Here is a 19,237-nt window from a genome sequence, read left to right as displayed (position 1 = left end):
AGCCAACATCTCTTTTTGATTGATGTGAAGATGCATCAGGTCTGTGGTCCACTTGCCCTGAATGCATTTTCCTGCCATGTGTGCTCCCCAGGCGTAATCCAAAGCATCTGTTGTTAGAGTTTGCCTGGCTGTGGGTTGGGTAAAAGGCTGACCCTTGTTTAGGTGGCATGCCTGTGCCCACCATCGAAACTCCTGTTGTAGGCAGGGAATCATTGGAATTACTGCTTCTAGACTGTGAGAATGTTGAGACCAAACACTTTTTAAGTACCACTGTAATTTCCTCATATGCAGTCTGGCATATGGTATTAGTAGTATGTAGGATGCCATGAATCTCAGGGCCTGCAGAATTTTTCTTGCAGGGAGATGGGACGTTTTTGCCAGTAGTTGAAAATATTGAGATAGTTGCACTTGTTTGTCTGGCGTGAGGTAAGCCATCTGGGCCGTTGTATTTAAGCTGGCACCCAGGAATGTAATCTGTTGTGAGGGCACTAGTTTTGACTTCTTTTCGTTTACTGTGTACCCTAGAGAAATTAGCAACTTTTTCACAAACGCCAGATGCTGTAGAAGAATGTCCTTTGTCTCTGCTTGAATGTGGCTGTCGACCAGGTATGGATATATTTGAATTCCTTTTTGTCTGCAAAATGCAATTACTGGAGCCAGGCACTTTGTGAAGACCGTGGGCACAGTAGATAAGCCAAAGGGCAGTGCAGAGAATTGGTAGTGCATTGTACCAGCTTTGAATCTGAGGTATCTTCTGCAATTTTGTCTGATAGGGACATGCAGGTATGCCTCTTTGAGGTCCAGAGTAACAAGCCAAGCCTTCTTGCCCAGCATGGGTAGAAGCTGCTGTAATGTCAACATTTTGAATTTCGGAATCTCCAGGTAAGTATTCAGAATTGAAAGGTCCGGTATAGGCCTCCAGGCTTTGTCCTTTATGGGGACCAGGAAGAGTCTTGAGTAAAATCCTTGTCCTTGTTCCTGTTGTGGTACTTTTTGTATAGCTCTCATGTCCATGAGGGCTGAAATTTGTTTTTGTGCCTCTGCCCATTGATTTTGTGGCAGGTCTGGCATTCCTTTTAGCTTTGCTAAAGTATGGAAGTGGAATCTGTAACCTTGAGACACAATATTCAGGACCCATTTGTCTTGGGTGATTGTTTGCCAGTTTTGAGAAAAAAGTGCTAGTTTTCCCCCTAAGGGGGCTTCCAAAAGGGACGTGCTTGGCGTATACAAAGGAAAGTCATTATGACTGTTTCCTGTAAGGTTGAGACTTGTCCTCACCTCCTTTTGGGGTTGAGGTGCCCCACTGTCGTTGTCTGTTTGAGCCTTGGGGTTGAGATCTGCCTGGAAGCCGTAACCCCTTTTGGACTCTGGGAATTAGTTTCTGGATCAGCAGAAGGGTTTTTGTAAATAAACTTGTGAGAGTCAGGGGCTCTATAATACCTATCTGGCTTGGCTGGAGCAGGGGGCAAAGAGTCAGGAAATAAGCTGGATTCAGAGAACACCTCATCCACAATGTCTAGCACAGGCGGAATAGCCAGGGGCCTGTGCTGAGGCAATAAGAGGAAATCCCTGAGCCTTTTCTTGGATTCTGAGTAATCCTGACTTTCCCAATGGAAATGTTCCCTCATGGTATGTAAAGTTTCCCCAAAAGAATATTCCTCAGGAGGAGAGGCTGAAGGGATAGTTTCCTCAGCATCAGAGTCCTCATAGGGGGGTAAACAGTATCCCTGGTCTGAAGAGGAATCAGAGGAAATGGAAACCTGATCAGAGGAGTCATAGTCTGTATCCTGCCTAGGCCTTTTATCAGGAGGGGGATGGGAACCCCTGATTCGAGTAATGAGGTCTTCGGCCATTTTAAGCACCTGTTTCTTAGGCATGGAGGACTATCCAGGAGAATGCTGTACTTGTTTCTTTGTCTTTAATGGTACCTTTGTCTTGGCTGTTGTTTTAATGGTAAGTTGTGAAGGTCTGAAAACACCCTCAGAAGCTGGTGCCTGCTTAGTGGCTCCGGACCCATATGAGGGATTAGTTTCCGTAGACCCAGTACCTTGAGTTTCCAGAGGCCTAGATGTCTCCACGTGGGAGTCAGAAGCGGCCTGTGGCTCGGAGGTAGCGGGTGTCAGGGGCTGCGAAAGCACCTCACTGAGAACCGGCGAACCGGCGACTGGCCTAGAAGAGTTTTCGTCGTCAGTTTTGTACCTCGGATGCCTGTCTTTATCCTTGTCTTTGCGTTTTTTTGGTATTGAGGTCGTCGGCTGATCCGACGGCATGATATAATTGAACCTTTGGCCAAAGTAGTGTAAAGCAAAATCAAAACGTCTTTTTATAGTGCGTTTTTGAATCTAGCACAAAACCGACAACTAGTGACGTCGTGATCAGGGCCTAGGCATGGAATACAGTAAGAGTGGAAGTCCTTATGAGGTATTTGCTTACCACAGGAAATACAATTATTAACTTTTTCTGACATCGGTCTGAGGCAAGAAAAAGGTTTCCCCAACGGGGTACTTAGCTTTATTGAAGACTTCGGATCTGAAATTCGACTTCGAAAATCTCAGGAGTTGGCCGACCGGCACTTGCGAACTGCTTCTGCTTCGGGCACCGCACGGCAAGAAAGACAGAAGAAATTGGCGTCGGATGCATATTATATACCCCTGGCGCACTGACATCAGGGAAGAAGCGACAGCAACCGACACCAGACCTAGACTTTGGAACTCTGGCTGACTGCAGGACCGCCTGATGGCAGGATAACCCAAGTGTGATGACTGCAGCAGTGTAACACGATGAACATCAGCACTAAAGAGAATGATGTCAGGAAAAGCAGCAGGCTCAGATGAGACCACAGCAGATATGACAAACATACTGGGTGAGACAGGGAAGAAACGGCTCCTGAGGGTAGTCATAGCAGTGTAGAGAGAAAGGTGTATCCCAGATGACAGGAGAATAAGCATACTCATGCCAGTATTCAAGAACAAAGGAGACATTCACCACTGTGGGCAGTACAGAGATATCAAACTCCTCTCATATTGCATGAAACTTCTTGTGAGGGTGACTGATAAATGAATATGCAGAGTAGTAGAATGTAAGATGGGACATGATTAGTTCAGATTCAGATCAGGATCCAGCACAAATGACCCGAAGTTCACAGTGAGATAGATTTTCCACATGGGGTCGGCATGTAGTGTTGTCATCATCTCTCTCAGTTCAATGCCACATTCCTGCTTTCTTCGACAGTCATGCCTGACTGTCACATATCTTCTCTCACAAAATGCATCCCACCTCCTTGTTGGATGCCCTTGTTTCCATTTACCTTCTTCCTGTCTGTCCCAAATCTTCTTCACAAGATTGTCTTCTGCTTTTCTGCACATGTTCCCAAACCACCGTAATCTGTTCTCTTCAATCTTTTCTGCAATTGGAGCTACTTTGGCTACTGCAATTAAGTCCTCATTTCTTCAACACTTCCACAAAGTGCATCCTACCACCCTTCTCAGGCATTTCGTTTCCATCACGTCTAGCTTTCTCATCTGTTCTGCATTTACTGCCCAGGCTTCTGTGCCATGCAGTAATAATGCTTGCACCACAGTTTTGGACACCTTACTTTTCAGCTTCTTTGGCATTCTTCTGTCAGACATTACACCAGACACCCTATGCCAATTGGCTGCAGCCCCTCTGATTTTAGCTTTCAGCAAATAGCCATTCATCGTACACCTATTTAGAGAAGCCGTTCTTCATTGAATGGCAAATTTTAACTGACAAAATTAAGTTCCCTGAATGCCAGACAGTGGTTTGACTGCCAGTGACAGTTTGTGGCAAATCTGGCAGTTTTAAAACAACATTGTTGTAGCTTTGTTAATATGGCCGAGTTTTTGGTGGGTTTTCTTTATGCACTGGAGTATGTCTAGGTCAAATTTGAGTTGCTTCTCTGTTATGGCTCCCAGAAGGTCAGGATGTGTTTTTACCACAATAGTTGCACTGTTAAGGGATGTAACAGAGAAAGAGGGTTTGGCCACCGTCTGAAATTTGCCCTTTTTCCCACTGTAGTACGATCTCAGAGTTGGTATATTTAGTTGGGGTGTGTGTGTGTGGGGGGGGGTGTCGGGGGCATAGCCCCCACCTTGTCAGGTTTTAAATTTCATTTTATTTTTCTGCGGTCGCTCAGATGGCCAACCGCTTGTTTACCCTACTTAAAATTTGCCATTCAATGAACAGTGGCTTCACTAAATAGGTGTTTGATGAATGGCTATTTGCTGAATAGCCATTCGACGAAGTGATAAAGATCCCTCCTCCACCACCCCTCCCAGATACTTAAAGCTGTTAACCTGTTTCACTATCTTCCCTTCTATCTCAATTCTTAGCTTCTTCGGATTTCCCCAATTTGCTGCCATTACCACTTCTTTTCTGTCTTTTGATTTTAGTTATCTTTAATGTGACTAGAGTTTTATGACTTTTGTTTTATGATTAGACAGTTGTCTGGCTTATGCAAGACTGTATTTATAGTAGCAAGTTGTGATAAAGAGGGGTAGTGAGACAATTACATTTCCTGAATGCCAGACAGTGGTTTGACTGGCAGTGATAGTTTGTGGCAATTGTGGCAAATCTGGCAGTTTTATAATAACATTGTTGTAGCTTTGCTAATGTGGCTAGCAGGTTACTGAAAATGGTGGAAGCACAGAGTACAGAATGCAGCAAACAAGCAGATGCTACACATTTTCTGGCTTCATCAACGACAAATGATTTTTTTACACTGTATAAAGAACTTAATTTCTGGTGTGTTTTGTTTATGACTTAGTTAATGTACTGATCAAATCTGAGCTGGTCATCAATGTTGACACCTAGGAGTTTAGACTGGAGAAGTTGTTCAATCTTAGTGTTAGCAGAAATGATGGTAAAATATTTCTTGGCTTGAGAGAGAGATTTGGGAGTAAGTAATATTAATTTTGCTTTATTGGGATTAGCAGGAGGTGAGATTTGTTTAGCCAAGATTCAACAGAGAATAATGCATGCTAAGTTATGTTTTAAAGTTCTGTTAGTGTTTCTGCTGAGCAGATCAGAGTAGAGTCATCAGCATACTGTACTATAGCAGCTTGTTTGCTGATAGTATGAAGATCATTAATAAATTTACTATTTACTTATTTATTTTATTTTATTTTACATTTGTCGACCAGGTTTGTCTGGCTGAGCTGATAGTCCTTTTTCAGCAGAGACCCATGGAGAAAAGCTCCACGAAAATTACAATAAAATTGCAAATGAAAACAGTATTATAAGCACTGTAGATGGACACAAGTTTGGCAATGAGTGAGGACTGGAGATTAGTGAGGATTTGTGAGCTGTAGAAGAGACTAGGTAGAAGGTAGGCATTAGTAAGGGAAAGTCGAAACTCTTTTGTTAGGATTTTTTTTATTTCTGTAAAGGAGGTCTAGTTTTTGGTGGGTTTTCATGGAGTATGTGAAGGGCAAATTTGAGTTGTTTGTCTGTTATGGATCCCAGAAGCTTAGTGTGTGTTTCTACCACTATAGTTGTATTGTTTGGGGATGTAATAGAGAAAGGGGGTTTAAGGTGTGTGAGGGATTTGGGAAGGAATAGCAGAAGGTTTAGTCTTTTTTGGATAAAGTATTAGCTGGTTATTAGAGAGCCAGTTTTCAATAGATATGTAGGATTTTTGGTGAACGTGTCCAGATCAGAGAGGTTATCAGAGATGGTAATGACTGCGGAGTCATCAGCATATTGTATGACAGAAGATTGACAATAGGATGTGTATAGGCAATTTGTAAAGATGTTGAACAATAACGGACCAAGTATTGATCCTTGAGGGACTGCCATCTTGATAGGGAGATGGGGGATAGTGAGGGAATCCATTTAACAGATTTCCGTCTGTCAGTGAGGTAGCTGGCAAACCAGGAGATTGCTGAACTTGAGAAATTAAGGCCAGAGAGTTAAGCAAGGAGTAATGCGTGAGAGACAGTGCCGAAAGCTTTAGAGAGGTCTAAAAAGAGACAGGAGATGAGTTTATTGTTATCTCTGGCTAGTGAGATAGTGTTGGTAATGGAAATGAGGGCTGTTGTTGTACTGTGGTTGGGATAGAAGCCATGCTGTGTGGAGGTTAATAGGTTTTCTTGGATAAGATAGTCCAGGATTTGTTTATGTACACATTTCTCCAGTATTTTACAGAGAGGGGACAGAATTACTATTGGCCTATAGTTAGATAGTTCTGTGAGGTTACCTCCTTTGTGAATGGGTAGAGTATAACATTTTTCCAGATACAGGGTATTGTGGATTCACTTACAGAGTAGTTAATAAGGATCGAAATAGGATAGGCTAATGAGTTAGCAGCTGTCTTAAGGAAGAGTGGAGGTAAGTTATCAGCTGAAGAGGAGCATGGTTTAAGTTTAAGAAGTAGGCACTTTATATAATTTGTGGGTACAAATTGTGGGCGGCTGCGGTGGTGCAAAGGTTAGCATTGTCACTTCACAGCAAGAGGTTCTCTGGTCCGATTCTTGGCTGGGGTGCCTTATGTGTTTAGTCTGCATGTCCTCTCTGCGGTCGTGTGGGTTTCCTCTGGGTGCTCCGGTTCCCTCCCACATTCCAAAGACATGCAGTAGGTGGATTGGACACTCTAAATTCCCCATAGGTAAAAGTGTGTGTGCAAGTGAGTGCTATGGATGAAATATCATGGCAGGGCTACCACACACCAGTGTATACCTTGACTCAAGACGATTATCACTGTTGAAGTGACACCCCAAAAAACTGTTGAAAACAAAAAATAATGCAAAGTGGAAAACTCAGTATATACAGACCCCAATTTTATTATTAGCGCTTTCATTTAAATATTGCCAAACTTCAGATCAAACTCAAAACTGCATGCATCAACTTTTAAAACTTTTCCTCATCACATGACTCACTAGCCCCACTGGAGTCACTAGATCTTACTGTTGATATGAAGGACCTTTTCTCAGTGATCCCACAACAGTTGGGTATTGATTGGGTCAGTGAATTTTTGTTTGAAAAAGCTGTATCACAATCAGAAAATAATTTTTATGTGGATCTGTTTGAGCTTGTACTACAAAACAACTACATATATTTTGAGAGAAGGCATTTTCTACAATAAGTAGGCGTGGCTATGGGGTCTCCGTGTGGTACCATTTTTACAAATGTGGTTCTGTCCCAGTGGGAAAGGAAGTATTTAAATAGGCAGGAATACAAAGAGAAAATGCCCCTGTATTTAAGGTACCTGGATGACATCTTTATTTTTGTGGGCAGGAGATGAAAATGACTTAAAAAAGAATTTAATTATTTGAATGGCACTACTGATTTTTTAACTTTACATACAAAATGAGCAACACTGTTATTTCTTACTTAGATGTAAATATGCGTAAAGATCAATATGCTAAAAGATTTTTTTCTAAAATACATAAGAAGGAAACATATTTCATCTCATTTTTGCATTATGATAATGCACATCCTGCCCATCAAAAGAGATCCATTATCAAGGGACAACTGGTCCGTGTAGCAGGATCGTCACATTAGATGGAGTTTCAAACAGAATGTGACAACATTCAAGGAATGTTTAAAGCTAGGGGCTATCCAGACAGATTGTTCACATAATTGATTGGAGAGGTTTCCATAAAAGGAAAAGTGGTTATTTTCAGCCAATATTAAATAATGAAAAAAGTGAGGTACAAATACATGGGGACATCAACACAGATAAATTGTTATACTTTACATTTTATTACTTCTTACACTAGTGATTATGAGACAATAATAAATATAATAGTACAAAATCGGGTACTTATTGAGGACGATGGCCATCTAACGGACAGACTAAAAGAAAGACCTAGATTAATTACAAGATGAGGTACAAATATTAAGGCTCTATTAGAGCAAAAAGCGCAAATCGAAGAAACCCAGGAATGAAAAGATGTGGTATGTGCCGTTATTGTGCTTTAATCAATGTAAGGGATAGTTTTGAAAAAAATACTAAGTACAAGCTGGGAGGTGAAGACAACTGTTGCACAAAAAGGGTGATATATTTGGCCACCTGTCAAGACTGTCCTTCATACTATGTAAGAAAAACAGACAGAACCTTGAAAGGAAAAACATATGAGCATGAATATGCTATTAAGAAGCAAAAATTAACTACTGCTCTAGCCAAACATGTTATTAGTAAAGGGCCATGAATTTAAATATATGGTAGTACAGCATGTTTTGGTCAGCCCAAGGGGTGGACATTGGTCTTTGCAATTAGCGGAGAAAGAATTAAAATGGCAAATCATGCGTAATGCATATGCATGGCCAAGTTTGAAGGAATATTCATCTGTCAATAGGATGCTTAAACATAGGGCCTTGAATAGATAGATTTAGTACTTCTAGCATAACATTATTACTGTCATAGACAAGCAGGGGGTTCTCATGCTTTTTTGAAATTTTTTGCATGTATTATTTTTTGGATATATTATTTTTGGATGTATTATTTTACATGTTTTTTTGCACATTTTTTATAACACTTTTTATATTATTTATGTTTTTTGTTCATATGGCTTTTGTATGTCTTGATATTTTTCACTGGGTTATACATTTACTTATTTATATACATCATTAAAAGTGGCAGTTTTTTATAGCATTTTAACAGTAATTTTATAATGAAGTGGTATAACAACAATAGCTACAATGGTTCTTATGCTTTTAATAATAATAATTTAACTGCTGGAAATGATCATAACATGTCATGCACCTTCTTTTGTTTTACTACATTTGCAATGTCTTCTGCTATTTAAAAAGCAGCTTTAAGGTAGTTTTGTTTTAAATTGAATATTTGGTCATGGTATCCCCTACGCAGTCCGTCTCAAAAAATTCCAGCTTTACTCAGTCACATATCGCCTACTCAGAGGTGATCTCTGCCTAACATACAAAGCTATGTCAAACCCAGAGCTGTTGGACATGCTCCACTTAAAGAAATCCCAGTCCCTCCAAGCTACACGCTCTAGGGACCTAAACCTTGTCACCACAATAAACAGAACATGCTGGAGGGATATATTCCTGTCCCAGAGACTTCCCATACTCTGGAGTAAACTACCTATCTATATCAAACAAAGCTCCTCACTAGCACTCTTCAAGAAAAATCTTGATGATTGGATGGGAAATAGGAAATTCACCCTGGGGATCACCTCTGTGGCTCTGCTCGACAGTGGTGCAGGAAAATTATTTTTTTGGGTGGCAAAAGCCAGGGTACCCTTTTGGTTGAGCTTGTACAGGCCCCAGGGCTGATAGCCTAGTACCTACCTATGAACCTATGAATCTAGTGATGCCAGAGGAGACTAGTGGGTCTTCTGATGAGGAAACGTTTTAAAAGTTGATGCAGTTTTGAGTTAGAACTGAATAAGTTTGGCAATGTTTAAACAAAAGCACTAATAATAAAATTGGGGTTTGTACATACCGAGTTTTCCGCTTTGCATTGTTTTTTGTTGTCAATAGTTTTCTGTTGGGATGTTTCTTCAGTTTATTCAGAAGTGACACCTCGACCCCATGTGCAAAATTGGAAAAGGGGCTGAGGGTGGATGGATGGATGTGGATACAAGTTTTATAGTGAATGTGTTGTTTTGTTTACAGGGGGTAGGGGTTTTGTTTCGAGGGGGTCAGGGGAGTTAATGAAATTGGAGGTTTGCATCAGGTTGCTAATAGTATCATTGAAGCAGGACTTAAATATACATGCAGTTTCTTGGGGAGTATTGTTTGGATAGGGGTCAAACGTTGAAGGGTTGCCTGGGTGTAGTATTTCATTGCGTTTACAAGTGTTGAACACACCTATTCAGTTTGCAAACCCATGCATTTTTCTTTCAAGAGTAACAGTAAAATTCTTCATGGAAATTAATTTTATTGACCCTTTTATTTTCTTCACCATTTCCAGGTAGAAATCCTACCACACACTTGATATCACTCTGCATTTTTCACTAAAACAGCTTCCTTGCCATGTTTTGCTAGACCTTTAGCATATCTGTGTTGATGATACCTTCATACAATGATAGCAACAGATTCTTTTGAAAAAAACAACCAGATAATTGTATCCTTACAACACAGAGTAACTGGGGGAGACGTCTATCCATAAGCACCACACATGCACCTCCACCGTGTGAAGATTATTTATGTCGATGTAAGAAATCACCTTCCATGATGGAATAGTGCAAGTCAGTTATCATAAAATGTGCTATTTAATATGGGTCACCTTTACTATTTAAATCTTATTTCCTATCTTCCTCTCACTGTACTAGTTTCAGCAGATATGTTTCTTCTATAAGAAACCCAAACTACCCTGTTACCTTCTCTAAAATATTAGTTTCTTCTCAGCTGTTACAAACATAGTGGCAATGAGCCCATACTTACTCCTATTTTATTTTCTACACACTGGGATCCAGTTCTGTGGACTGACTGGCTTGTTATTACCACATACATTCCTAATGTAGTTAAACGTATCTATATTCTACAGTTTGATAATACATGAAAGTCTGAAGTCCTATGTTAATATGGATGAAAGTGCTAGTTTAATGGAAAACAAATTACAATTTATTTAACTGTGCCATTTATACATATTTACATGCATATTTTGATTCTGCTTTTTAAATAATATATATATATACACACAAACACACACACACTATATGCAAACACATGCACACTCAGTTATAGATATAGATATAGCGATATAGATACAGATATAGATATAGATACAGGCACAAATTGCATGAATTTGTCAAGCCACAGTTGACCAAACCTTATCTCGATGAACATGACTTATCAACTCCCAATCCTGTCAAACTCAGAACTGGGTTTTAACAGTTGTCCTAGTTCAGCACTCTCCAGTTCCTGTGTTTTCTAGAAACTTTCTTCTGATCAGGAGTCAGTCATTTAAGATTGTCAAGCTGTAGTTTGTTAAACATTGGCTCAATGAAATTCTGCATTACAATATATATATATATATATATATATATATATATATATATATATATATACACATATATACTACCTATATTATATTATATACTATAATACTTCCTACTGCCCAGCACCATCCCTTCTCATCTCCCATTACTCTCCCACCAGACCTCTCTGAAGCTCTAACCAAGACCTACTACAGATCTACAAACCCAAGTCTAAATCTGGACACAACATGTACAGCTATCACCCCACAATTGCCTGGAATAGGCTCCACTTAGAAATCAGGACCATTACACATCCTAGACAATTTAAGACAGCCACCAAAGAGCACTTTAAAAGTCACTGGTCCTGCCACTGCACTCTCCCTCCTTAAACATCCCCTACTTCTCATACCTTAATCTACTTTCTGCCTTTAACTCGCTCTTCTCACTAGCTCTCTCTAATCTTCCTTGACTACTCTTTCTACTGTCTTCTAAAATCTATTAAGCAAATTGCCTCAGAGAAACATTCTATTGTAATTGTCTTGCCTTCATGCAACTACATCATGATAAAACTGTTTTTTTTAACCACTTACCCCAAAAACTACACTCATCTTAGTGACATATTTATTTTTATACATCTTGAAATAGTTATGCTATACCCCTGATTATTGACACAGTATAAGATTGTATTGCTAGTTAATGCTTTGTACTAATCCTGTAACATTGCTGTTTAATGCTAATTTATAATGAAAATTGTATAATATGTTGGAGTCTTTCTCCCCGGGCCTCCGCTGAAAAAGGGCTCTTCAGCTCAATTGGACAATCTCAGTCAACAAATGTAAAAAAAAAAAAAAAATATATATATATATATATATATATATATATATATATATACACACACATAAATGTATTTATATATATATATATATATATATATATATATATATATATATACATATGTTTATGCCTGTGTGTCTTCAGTTCTTACAAATACTTTATCAGTTTATTGTAGGCAGCATACATTTTACATTTCTCAACTGTAATATTGACATTTCTTACCTAATGAAGTCATTGTTTCATAATTTTGTACCATGACTTCCCTGTGTAATTCCTTCTCACGTTCACTTAATATTTTCCATTCATCTTCAGAAAATGCAACTGCAACATCCTCAAATGTTTCTGGCACCTGGAAGCAAAAGGAGAGCATATTAATTTCATGTCTACTTTTTCAGACTGATGCATATGTAATGAAATGGAAAAGTATATTTGGATGGTGGAAGGTATAAAAGAGCACCATAGAATTGCCACAGTCTTGGCCACTAGATATTTAAAAGCACTATATCATTGATTTGTTTCCCTTCCATTAAAGCCAAACTGTCACAAGTTCTGCTGGTACCCTGGGTGATGTTCCAGCTGGCATCAAACCCCCCCCAAAAAAAAAGACCTGAGGAATTCAGGACAGAAAAGGTCCTGAGCTGAGGACAAAATTAAAGCAAGTCCTATAGGTAAAGCTTTGCTACTAACACACAACCACTCACAAATCAGAAATCATTTAAAAATCTGTGATCTCATTTGTGGCTACTAAAATGATTATCAAAACTTACACCATAGTCTTTTCAACTGGAAGGACTAATTGGCACTTGCTGCCCACAACACAAGCAGCTCCACTGACTGAAATAATTGAATTTAAGCAGCCATGAATATGTCTACAGTTGCTTAAATGATTACAAAGACTGCTTGCAAGGACTGATCAGTATCTCGTCTACAGTGCTAATCACAGCAACCCAGTAATATGTGTCTCGTGAGTAGCTACACCCTTTGCTGCATTCTGGGTATGGCTTTGCATTAGGGTTCCTATTAAATGATCGCAGACGCATTCTTCCGAATGCGTCTTGATCGAACTTGAAAGCACGAAAAGGCAAAATAGCAAAACAGCATGTAAGCGAATTCTTTCCCTGGGAAAGAAATCGCTTGGCCATGTCCGTTACTTTGCCATTTTTGTCACTGTAGTGCGATCTCGGAGTTGGTATATTTAAGTAGGGGGTTGACCCACATCGGGGAGTGTGGTTTGCAATGCCCCCCACTTTGTGTAATATTTAAATTTTATTTATTTTTTTTTTGGGAACAGCGATTTTTTTCCCTTGGAAAAAAATCGCTGTTCTAAGCATTCGAGATTGTAAGCTTTCACTTACATGGGTTTGATAAATCATCATTCGTTGTTCTAAGCATTCAAGATTGTAAGCTTTTGGTTACATGGGTTTGATAAATCATCATTCGCTCTTCTAAGCGTTTGAGATTGTAAGCTTTCGCTTACATGGGTTCGATAAATCATTGTTCACTTTTTTAAGCATTCAATGATTTAACATAGACCCTTTGCATTAGCATCTGTCATATGGAGCATAACTTACAAAGTCTGAATGGCTGTCTAACAGGATGTTCTTCCCCTAAAGTGACTGCATTTAAAACTATTTTTCCCTTTTGTAGACATAACTAAAGAAAAAGTGGCAATCTTTTTCAGTACTTCACAAAAGACACCTGCTTTGAATTTGATGGCACAAGATCATAGTGACACTAAATGCAAAACTGATGAATGACTGTGCCAAGTCAAGAATACTGTTATATACATTTAAATACTAGTAATGTACTCTTCCTCTCACTTTGAATAAAGTCTAATATTAAGTAACTACCACAGTAATTCTATGACAAGGGTGTGAATGACATGTTTGTAAATTATACTAAAATCTGAAAAAATAAAATTTAAAGAATTCCAGCTGTATTTTTTACAACAGGGCAACCCCCCTCCCCCTGAATTTTCAAAGAAGGTAGTTAATACACTGCCCCGCTTACAGATTCATAGGTATGTACTTAGGCTATTGACCACTGGGCCCTTTTCAAGCCTAGCCATGCATCCCATATGTTTGACAAGTTCTGAAACCCTTCGTAAGTGTAAGCAGGGGCCTGGCAGATGAACCATTTACAGGCAGCCTGTGGTCCATTAGAGACCTAGGTGCCAAACCAGGAATGCATTTCCTGTTCCCACACCAACTGCCAAAGTTACAGTTTAATTGATTTAAGGAGAAACTCTGCTTCACAAGGAGAGTGAGCCTGATCCAGAGAAGGGGTAGTCTCTGGGATATATACCCGTTTGTCCAGCAGTTCCTATTTATATCACATGCACCGTTTAAGTCTTTAGCAGGCTAATTCTAGTAATGTTTTATGCAGATATGTAGGAGGTTCACCACAGTACAGTCCAACAATGCCTTGTATGCCAGGCATAGATCTCTCCTCAACAGCCCGTAGGAGGCAGAATATGGGATAAGGCTTTGAGGTGGTCTGCATAGGACATGTGAGTTAAGACCTGTACTGTTTTAGTGAGGACAGCTCTGTGGACGTTCAAGCTGTTGGATGTCCCTGGTTAAGTACATACCAAAGGAGTCACTATACTCAATGACAGCTCTGATGAATGCCGAATATAGTGGAGCAATAACTTCCTTGGACCCAGATGCCATACCTTTGTTTGTATGTTGCACACCATTGAATGATTTCCTCCCTACTGCAGACACATGATAATAAAAGGCTTAATTACCATCTATGTGTGTCCCCAAGTTCCTGACTTCTGGGTCAACTCTTAGAGGTGTGTTGTCAGCATGATAGTTACCAGAGGTAGCTGACTTCCAAAGGATTATGCCTTTCTTGGCATTTATTGTTAGTCCATGGCTCTGACACCAGCTATTTATCTGCGTCACCCCTTCTTGGAGAACATTAGTGTAGTTAGGGAATTCTATGACTGCTCCTAATTTGCAATCATCTGTAAATCTGGTCAGCCAGAGGCCCTTGATATTGGTCTTGACTTTGCAGAAACAGATGCCAAAAAGGAGCAGTCCCAGAACTGATCCCTGATAGACTGCATTGGTTACTAAAATCTTTGTAGAGGTTTACCCCACAATTCTAACTTTCTGTGTGCTGTCTACAAGCCAGTAGGCTATCCACAGGGTGACATAAGGGATTATAAGTTCATAGGTAAGTACTAGTCTAGTTGCTTTTAACAGCCATTTTAAGCCTAGCCAATTTCCATTTTTGTACTCAAAATAACCTATCCCATTTGATTAGAGATTGACCTTATCCATCCCAAGGTTGATAATTATATATTAAGAAAACCCACAAAAAAATTGGACTCCTCTATCACAGCAAACACTTTTTTAAGTAGCAATGTCAAAAAAAACAATAGCCTCTGTACATCTTCTACCTCCAGTATTATACTTTGTTCCCATCTTCACCAACATCCAGCAACTTCTACTAACAAAACTGGAACAATGCAATAACAAGATAGCTAAATTCACCAATAATCAGTCTACAAAATCCCACCATTGCCTAGCCATAAATATTTAGGCTGGCTAGAACTTCCACACTATCTCTCTATCATCCAGTTAGTAACGGTTCATAATATAATCATCGAAGGTGTCCTGTACTACACCCCTGCATGATCACTCCACTCCACAGACAAGTCCCTACTAACAATAACTAAAATCCACAACTGTACTAGTCTGTCCCTATACACAAATTGCATGTCCAAAATCTAGCATTCTATTCCTACTACCATCAGACAACAAACCAACCTACTCAGATTCAAACACTTGATAAAACAAAGCTTTAAAAACACTTTACTCTACTCTTGTACTTCCTGGAATAGGCTACCTCAGCCTTTACAAACCTTCATTACCCCTATATAACGCAAAGCAGCAAGTTCTCAATATAAATCGACTGTCTTCTACCCTTTTGCCATTACTGCTGCTTTTATCATCTCTACTTACCGCCAATAATTTTATTCCTGCCAGCAAATTCCCTCTCGTGCTCACCACCTTCCACGTTTACCTCAAATTCACTACAGCTTTCTTTACAACATCTAAAAAAACATCCATAATACTGGCATAGTTTTTACCTCCTCTCAGCTTTCTACTCATATTTTCCACACCTCTCATATTTCTCCTATCTATACACGTGAAATTGTAAATTGACACTGTAAACTTCAATGTATTATAATTTGGCATGCATTAAAATATAACGACTCTATTTTACCGATTATAGATGTTTGTAGTATAGCTGCCTTTTAGTTATTGTATGCCCATACTGTAACTTTAAGCTTTACATTTTTTTCTGTTGCATCAACCTGCCTATTTTGCAACTGGAGCTTTTCTTCCTGGGTCTCTGCTGAGTCATGGAGGTCTCTTTTATTAATACCTAAACTCCTGTGTTTGTCAATAATGCCCGATTAGGGTATTGTTTCAAATGCCAAGGAAAATCAAGGTAGGCAGTGTGAACCATTCTGTCCTCATCAATTGCTTTGGTGAGCTTCTCAAAGAAGTCTACCAGGATGAGTAGGCATGACCTGTCCTTGAAGAAACCAAACTGAGTTGGGTCCAGTGTCTGGAGGTTTCTATATCAGTACTGGCCATTTCCATGATAATTCTTTCCATGGCTTTGCATATTAGATTAGTGAGACTTATGGGTCTGTAGATGGCTCACCACTGTGCAGAAAGATGATGGTTTTTCTCAATTCATGAGGCATGAAGCCTCTATAGAGGCTGTGGTTAAACAGTGATTCCAGAGGGCCTGACAAGTCATGTTTCATGCTATTTAGAAGGCAACCTGGACATTGTTGGGGTCCATCAATGCAGCATTCTTGGCATTAAAGAGAGCATTGAGGATCTGTTCCCTAGTGACAGTTGGGGGGGGGGCAGTTACATTTGATGGCATTTGCTGGGAGGAGGAGGGTAAAGATAGAGATGAATTTGTCTCCCACTAGGTTTGCTACATCTTCTGGCTCAGTAGAGGTAACTCCATTAACAACAAGCTCTGCATACAATTGTGCATTGCCTTTGAAGTTACAGACATAGCTGAAGAATGCCTAGCGGTTGTCTTTGACCATGGGGACCACATTTACCTCAAGTTTGGCTTTGGTAGACTTTACTATTCCTATGTTATTTGTTATTATTATTTATTTTTTTGATGAGAGCACGTTTATCCTGCTGGGTGCTATAACTCCTATTTTTTGCCGTTATTTTCTTTCTTCTGTTAAACAGGCTATTAATGTGATTCTAGTAGGGTGGTTTGTTTTTTGAGTTTGTTCTCGACTTATTCCTGGTGGATACAGCTGCCTCTAAGCAGCTATTAACACGCTTTAATGTTTTTTGTGAACAATTTCACTTAGGCAGAGGCATTCTTAGGGTGTAGGAGGGCTTAAAAGTTTGTCAGATTATCATTTAAAAGAAGGAAGCTAGCCTTAGTGCAGTTCCTGAACATTCCATGGTTAGTGGGGGTTCTGAGTTCTATTTTCACTTCAAAGAAAACCATTTTGTGGTCTTTCCTCACCAGAGAGGACATTACGCTATGGGGTGTGCAGCGCTCTCCCATATTAGTGAGGACCAGTTCCAGTATTCTTGCACCCCTAGTCAGCATACTGACAATTTGGTCCAGGGAGTTTGTGTTTACAAAATCTAGGAATCTCTGTGCCTACACATTTGATGTTGTATATGATTCCCAGTTAATAGTGGAGTAATTAAGGTCACCCATGTATATGGCATGGCAAGAGTTTCCAGTAAGCTTAAATGCATGTTATGGTTTTCCAGGGTCAAAGATAGGGACCTAGAGCAAGGAAGTGATATGAGATTTTTGCCTACAGTTATTTAAACATGGAGAAGGTCAAGTGCATTTTCCTGTGGTATATTTATTTCTGACATAAATCAAGACACCTCCACCTTTATAGTAATTGGTATAAATGTGTGGAAGACATTATAGCCTTGTACTGTTGACCTGCTCTCAATGGCTTTAAACCATCCCCCAGATTTACTAATCTTCCGTGCAGGACTAGCTTAGTCCTGCATGGAAGCGACCATTAAGGAACAGGATGGCAGCGCACCATGAATAATAATGAGGCTCGCCGCCTGAGCCCCTAATCTTACATGGAGCGTGTAAGAGTGCAGGGGGTGTATCTGAGAGCAGAGCCCTCCGAATATACACACCCCTGCAATGCAGAACAGCAGAAATGGGTAAGAAACGAGTAAGACTGCTCTTAGGTGCCCGCATATCCCCACCAACAGTCCCCCATGTGTACAACAGCAACAGTACATATAAATAAAATGAAGAAACCCTTTTATTTTTCTTTTAAAAGTCCGATTAAAGCTAACCGTAGGTTTAGCTATGGTTAAGCTATGGTTAATGTAGCTTAAATGGCTGAAGAGGATAACAAGGAAGATATATGCAAATGAAGCAGCGTAGCAATAGTGTAGTGGGCAGAGCATTTGTCTTACGAGCAGGCATTCCCGGTTCGCGTCCCACTGCAGCAGATTCTGTTTTCCATGGCAAAGCATGTTATGAGTAATATTTATGTTGCATAACCCACTAAATAACTTATTTTTATGAACTGGAGTACTGCAGTAAATGCACATGTGAGGTGTCAGTGTCATAATGAATAAGGCCCTAGTAAGCAGGTTTAAGCACAAATAAGCAGTAGTAAGCATATTTAAGCACTAGTTAGCGGGCATAAGCCCGTTTGAGCGGCGGTAAGCAATGCCTACACTGGCTAAGCAATTCTAAAGCTAACTCCCTGTAAGCAGATGTAAAGGCAGGTTAGCAGTGCTTACCCTCGTGCAAACCTGCTTACAACTGCTCAAAAGTGCCTTAATCACTCTATATCCAATGGCCCTTGTTCTGGCCATCAACAAAATAAACCAGCATGCAGGTCTCGGACCCAGGACCCCATACTCACAGTAGTTAACCATCAAGCCATCACAGAAGTACAGAAGTATGAGGTATCAGTAAACAAGTCCTCACTATTGTAAAACCAAACTGAACCTGTGAAAGGAATCAGTATACAGTTATATGTTCCATAACCCACTACATAACATAAATATGTGAAATGGAGTAAAGCAGTAAGCCCAGAAGTGAGGTGTAATTGTAATAGAGTGTTGAAGTCCCCAATAAAACACAAGGAACCCATAGAGTGTACATACACATTAATCGTGGATACCTGGCAGATATATAAGATGCAATGAATAAGAAGTCAATGCCCAAAAGGAAATATAATGCAAGGTCTAATGTAAGCAACACTAAGCATTGCACAGGCCAGCTTAGGAGGTGTAAGCAATTTGTATACCAGCTAACTCAATGTGCCCAGTGGTATACCCCTTGAAACAATGCCAACCCTAGGTAAGCAAGTTTGCCCATAGCTTAGCTTTTTCAAAACCGGCCAATCACGGAAAAGTGTGGGAAATCGGCCCTACTTAAACCCAAGAGGCGGTAATATATCTCATAACTGGTTGTAGCTACCCCTTGTA

The 19,237-nt window shown here is 39.8% G+C and overlaps 1 protein-coding gene across 1 annotated transcript in view; it reads right to left on the bottom strand.

Moving 5' to 3' along the window:
- LOC122807156 (zinc finger protein 84-like) overlaps positions 1 to 19,237 on the bottom strand; it is a 483,130-nt gene that overhangs the window by 405,310 nt on the left and 58,583 nt on the right. The window contains exon 2 of the mRNA XM_044078180.1: positions 11,964 to 12,090. Within this exon, the coding sequence (XP_043934115.1) occupies positions 11,964 to 12,090 (127 nt within the window). The remainder of the gene's footprint in view (positions 1 to 11,963; positions 12,091 to 19,237) is intronic.

The sequence above is a fragment of the Protopterus annectens genome, chromosome 7.part0, assembly GCF_019279795.1.
Source record: "Protopterus annectens isolate FY-2018-M chromosome 7.part0, PAN1.0, whole genome shotgun sequence".
NCBI lineage: Eukaryota > Metazoa > Chordata > Ceratodontiformes > Protopteridae > Protopterus > Protopterus annectens.
Note: the sequence above shows the minus strand (reverse complement) of the source record. Positions and strands in the feature narration are given on the sequence as shown.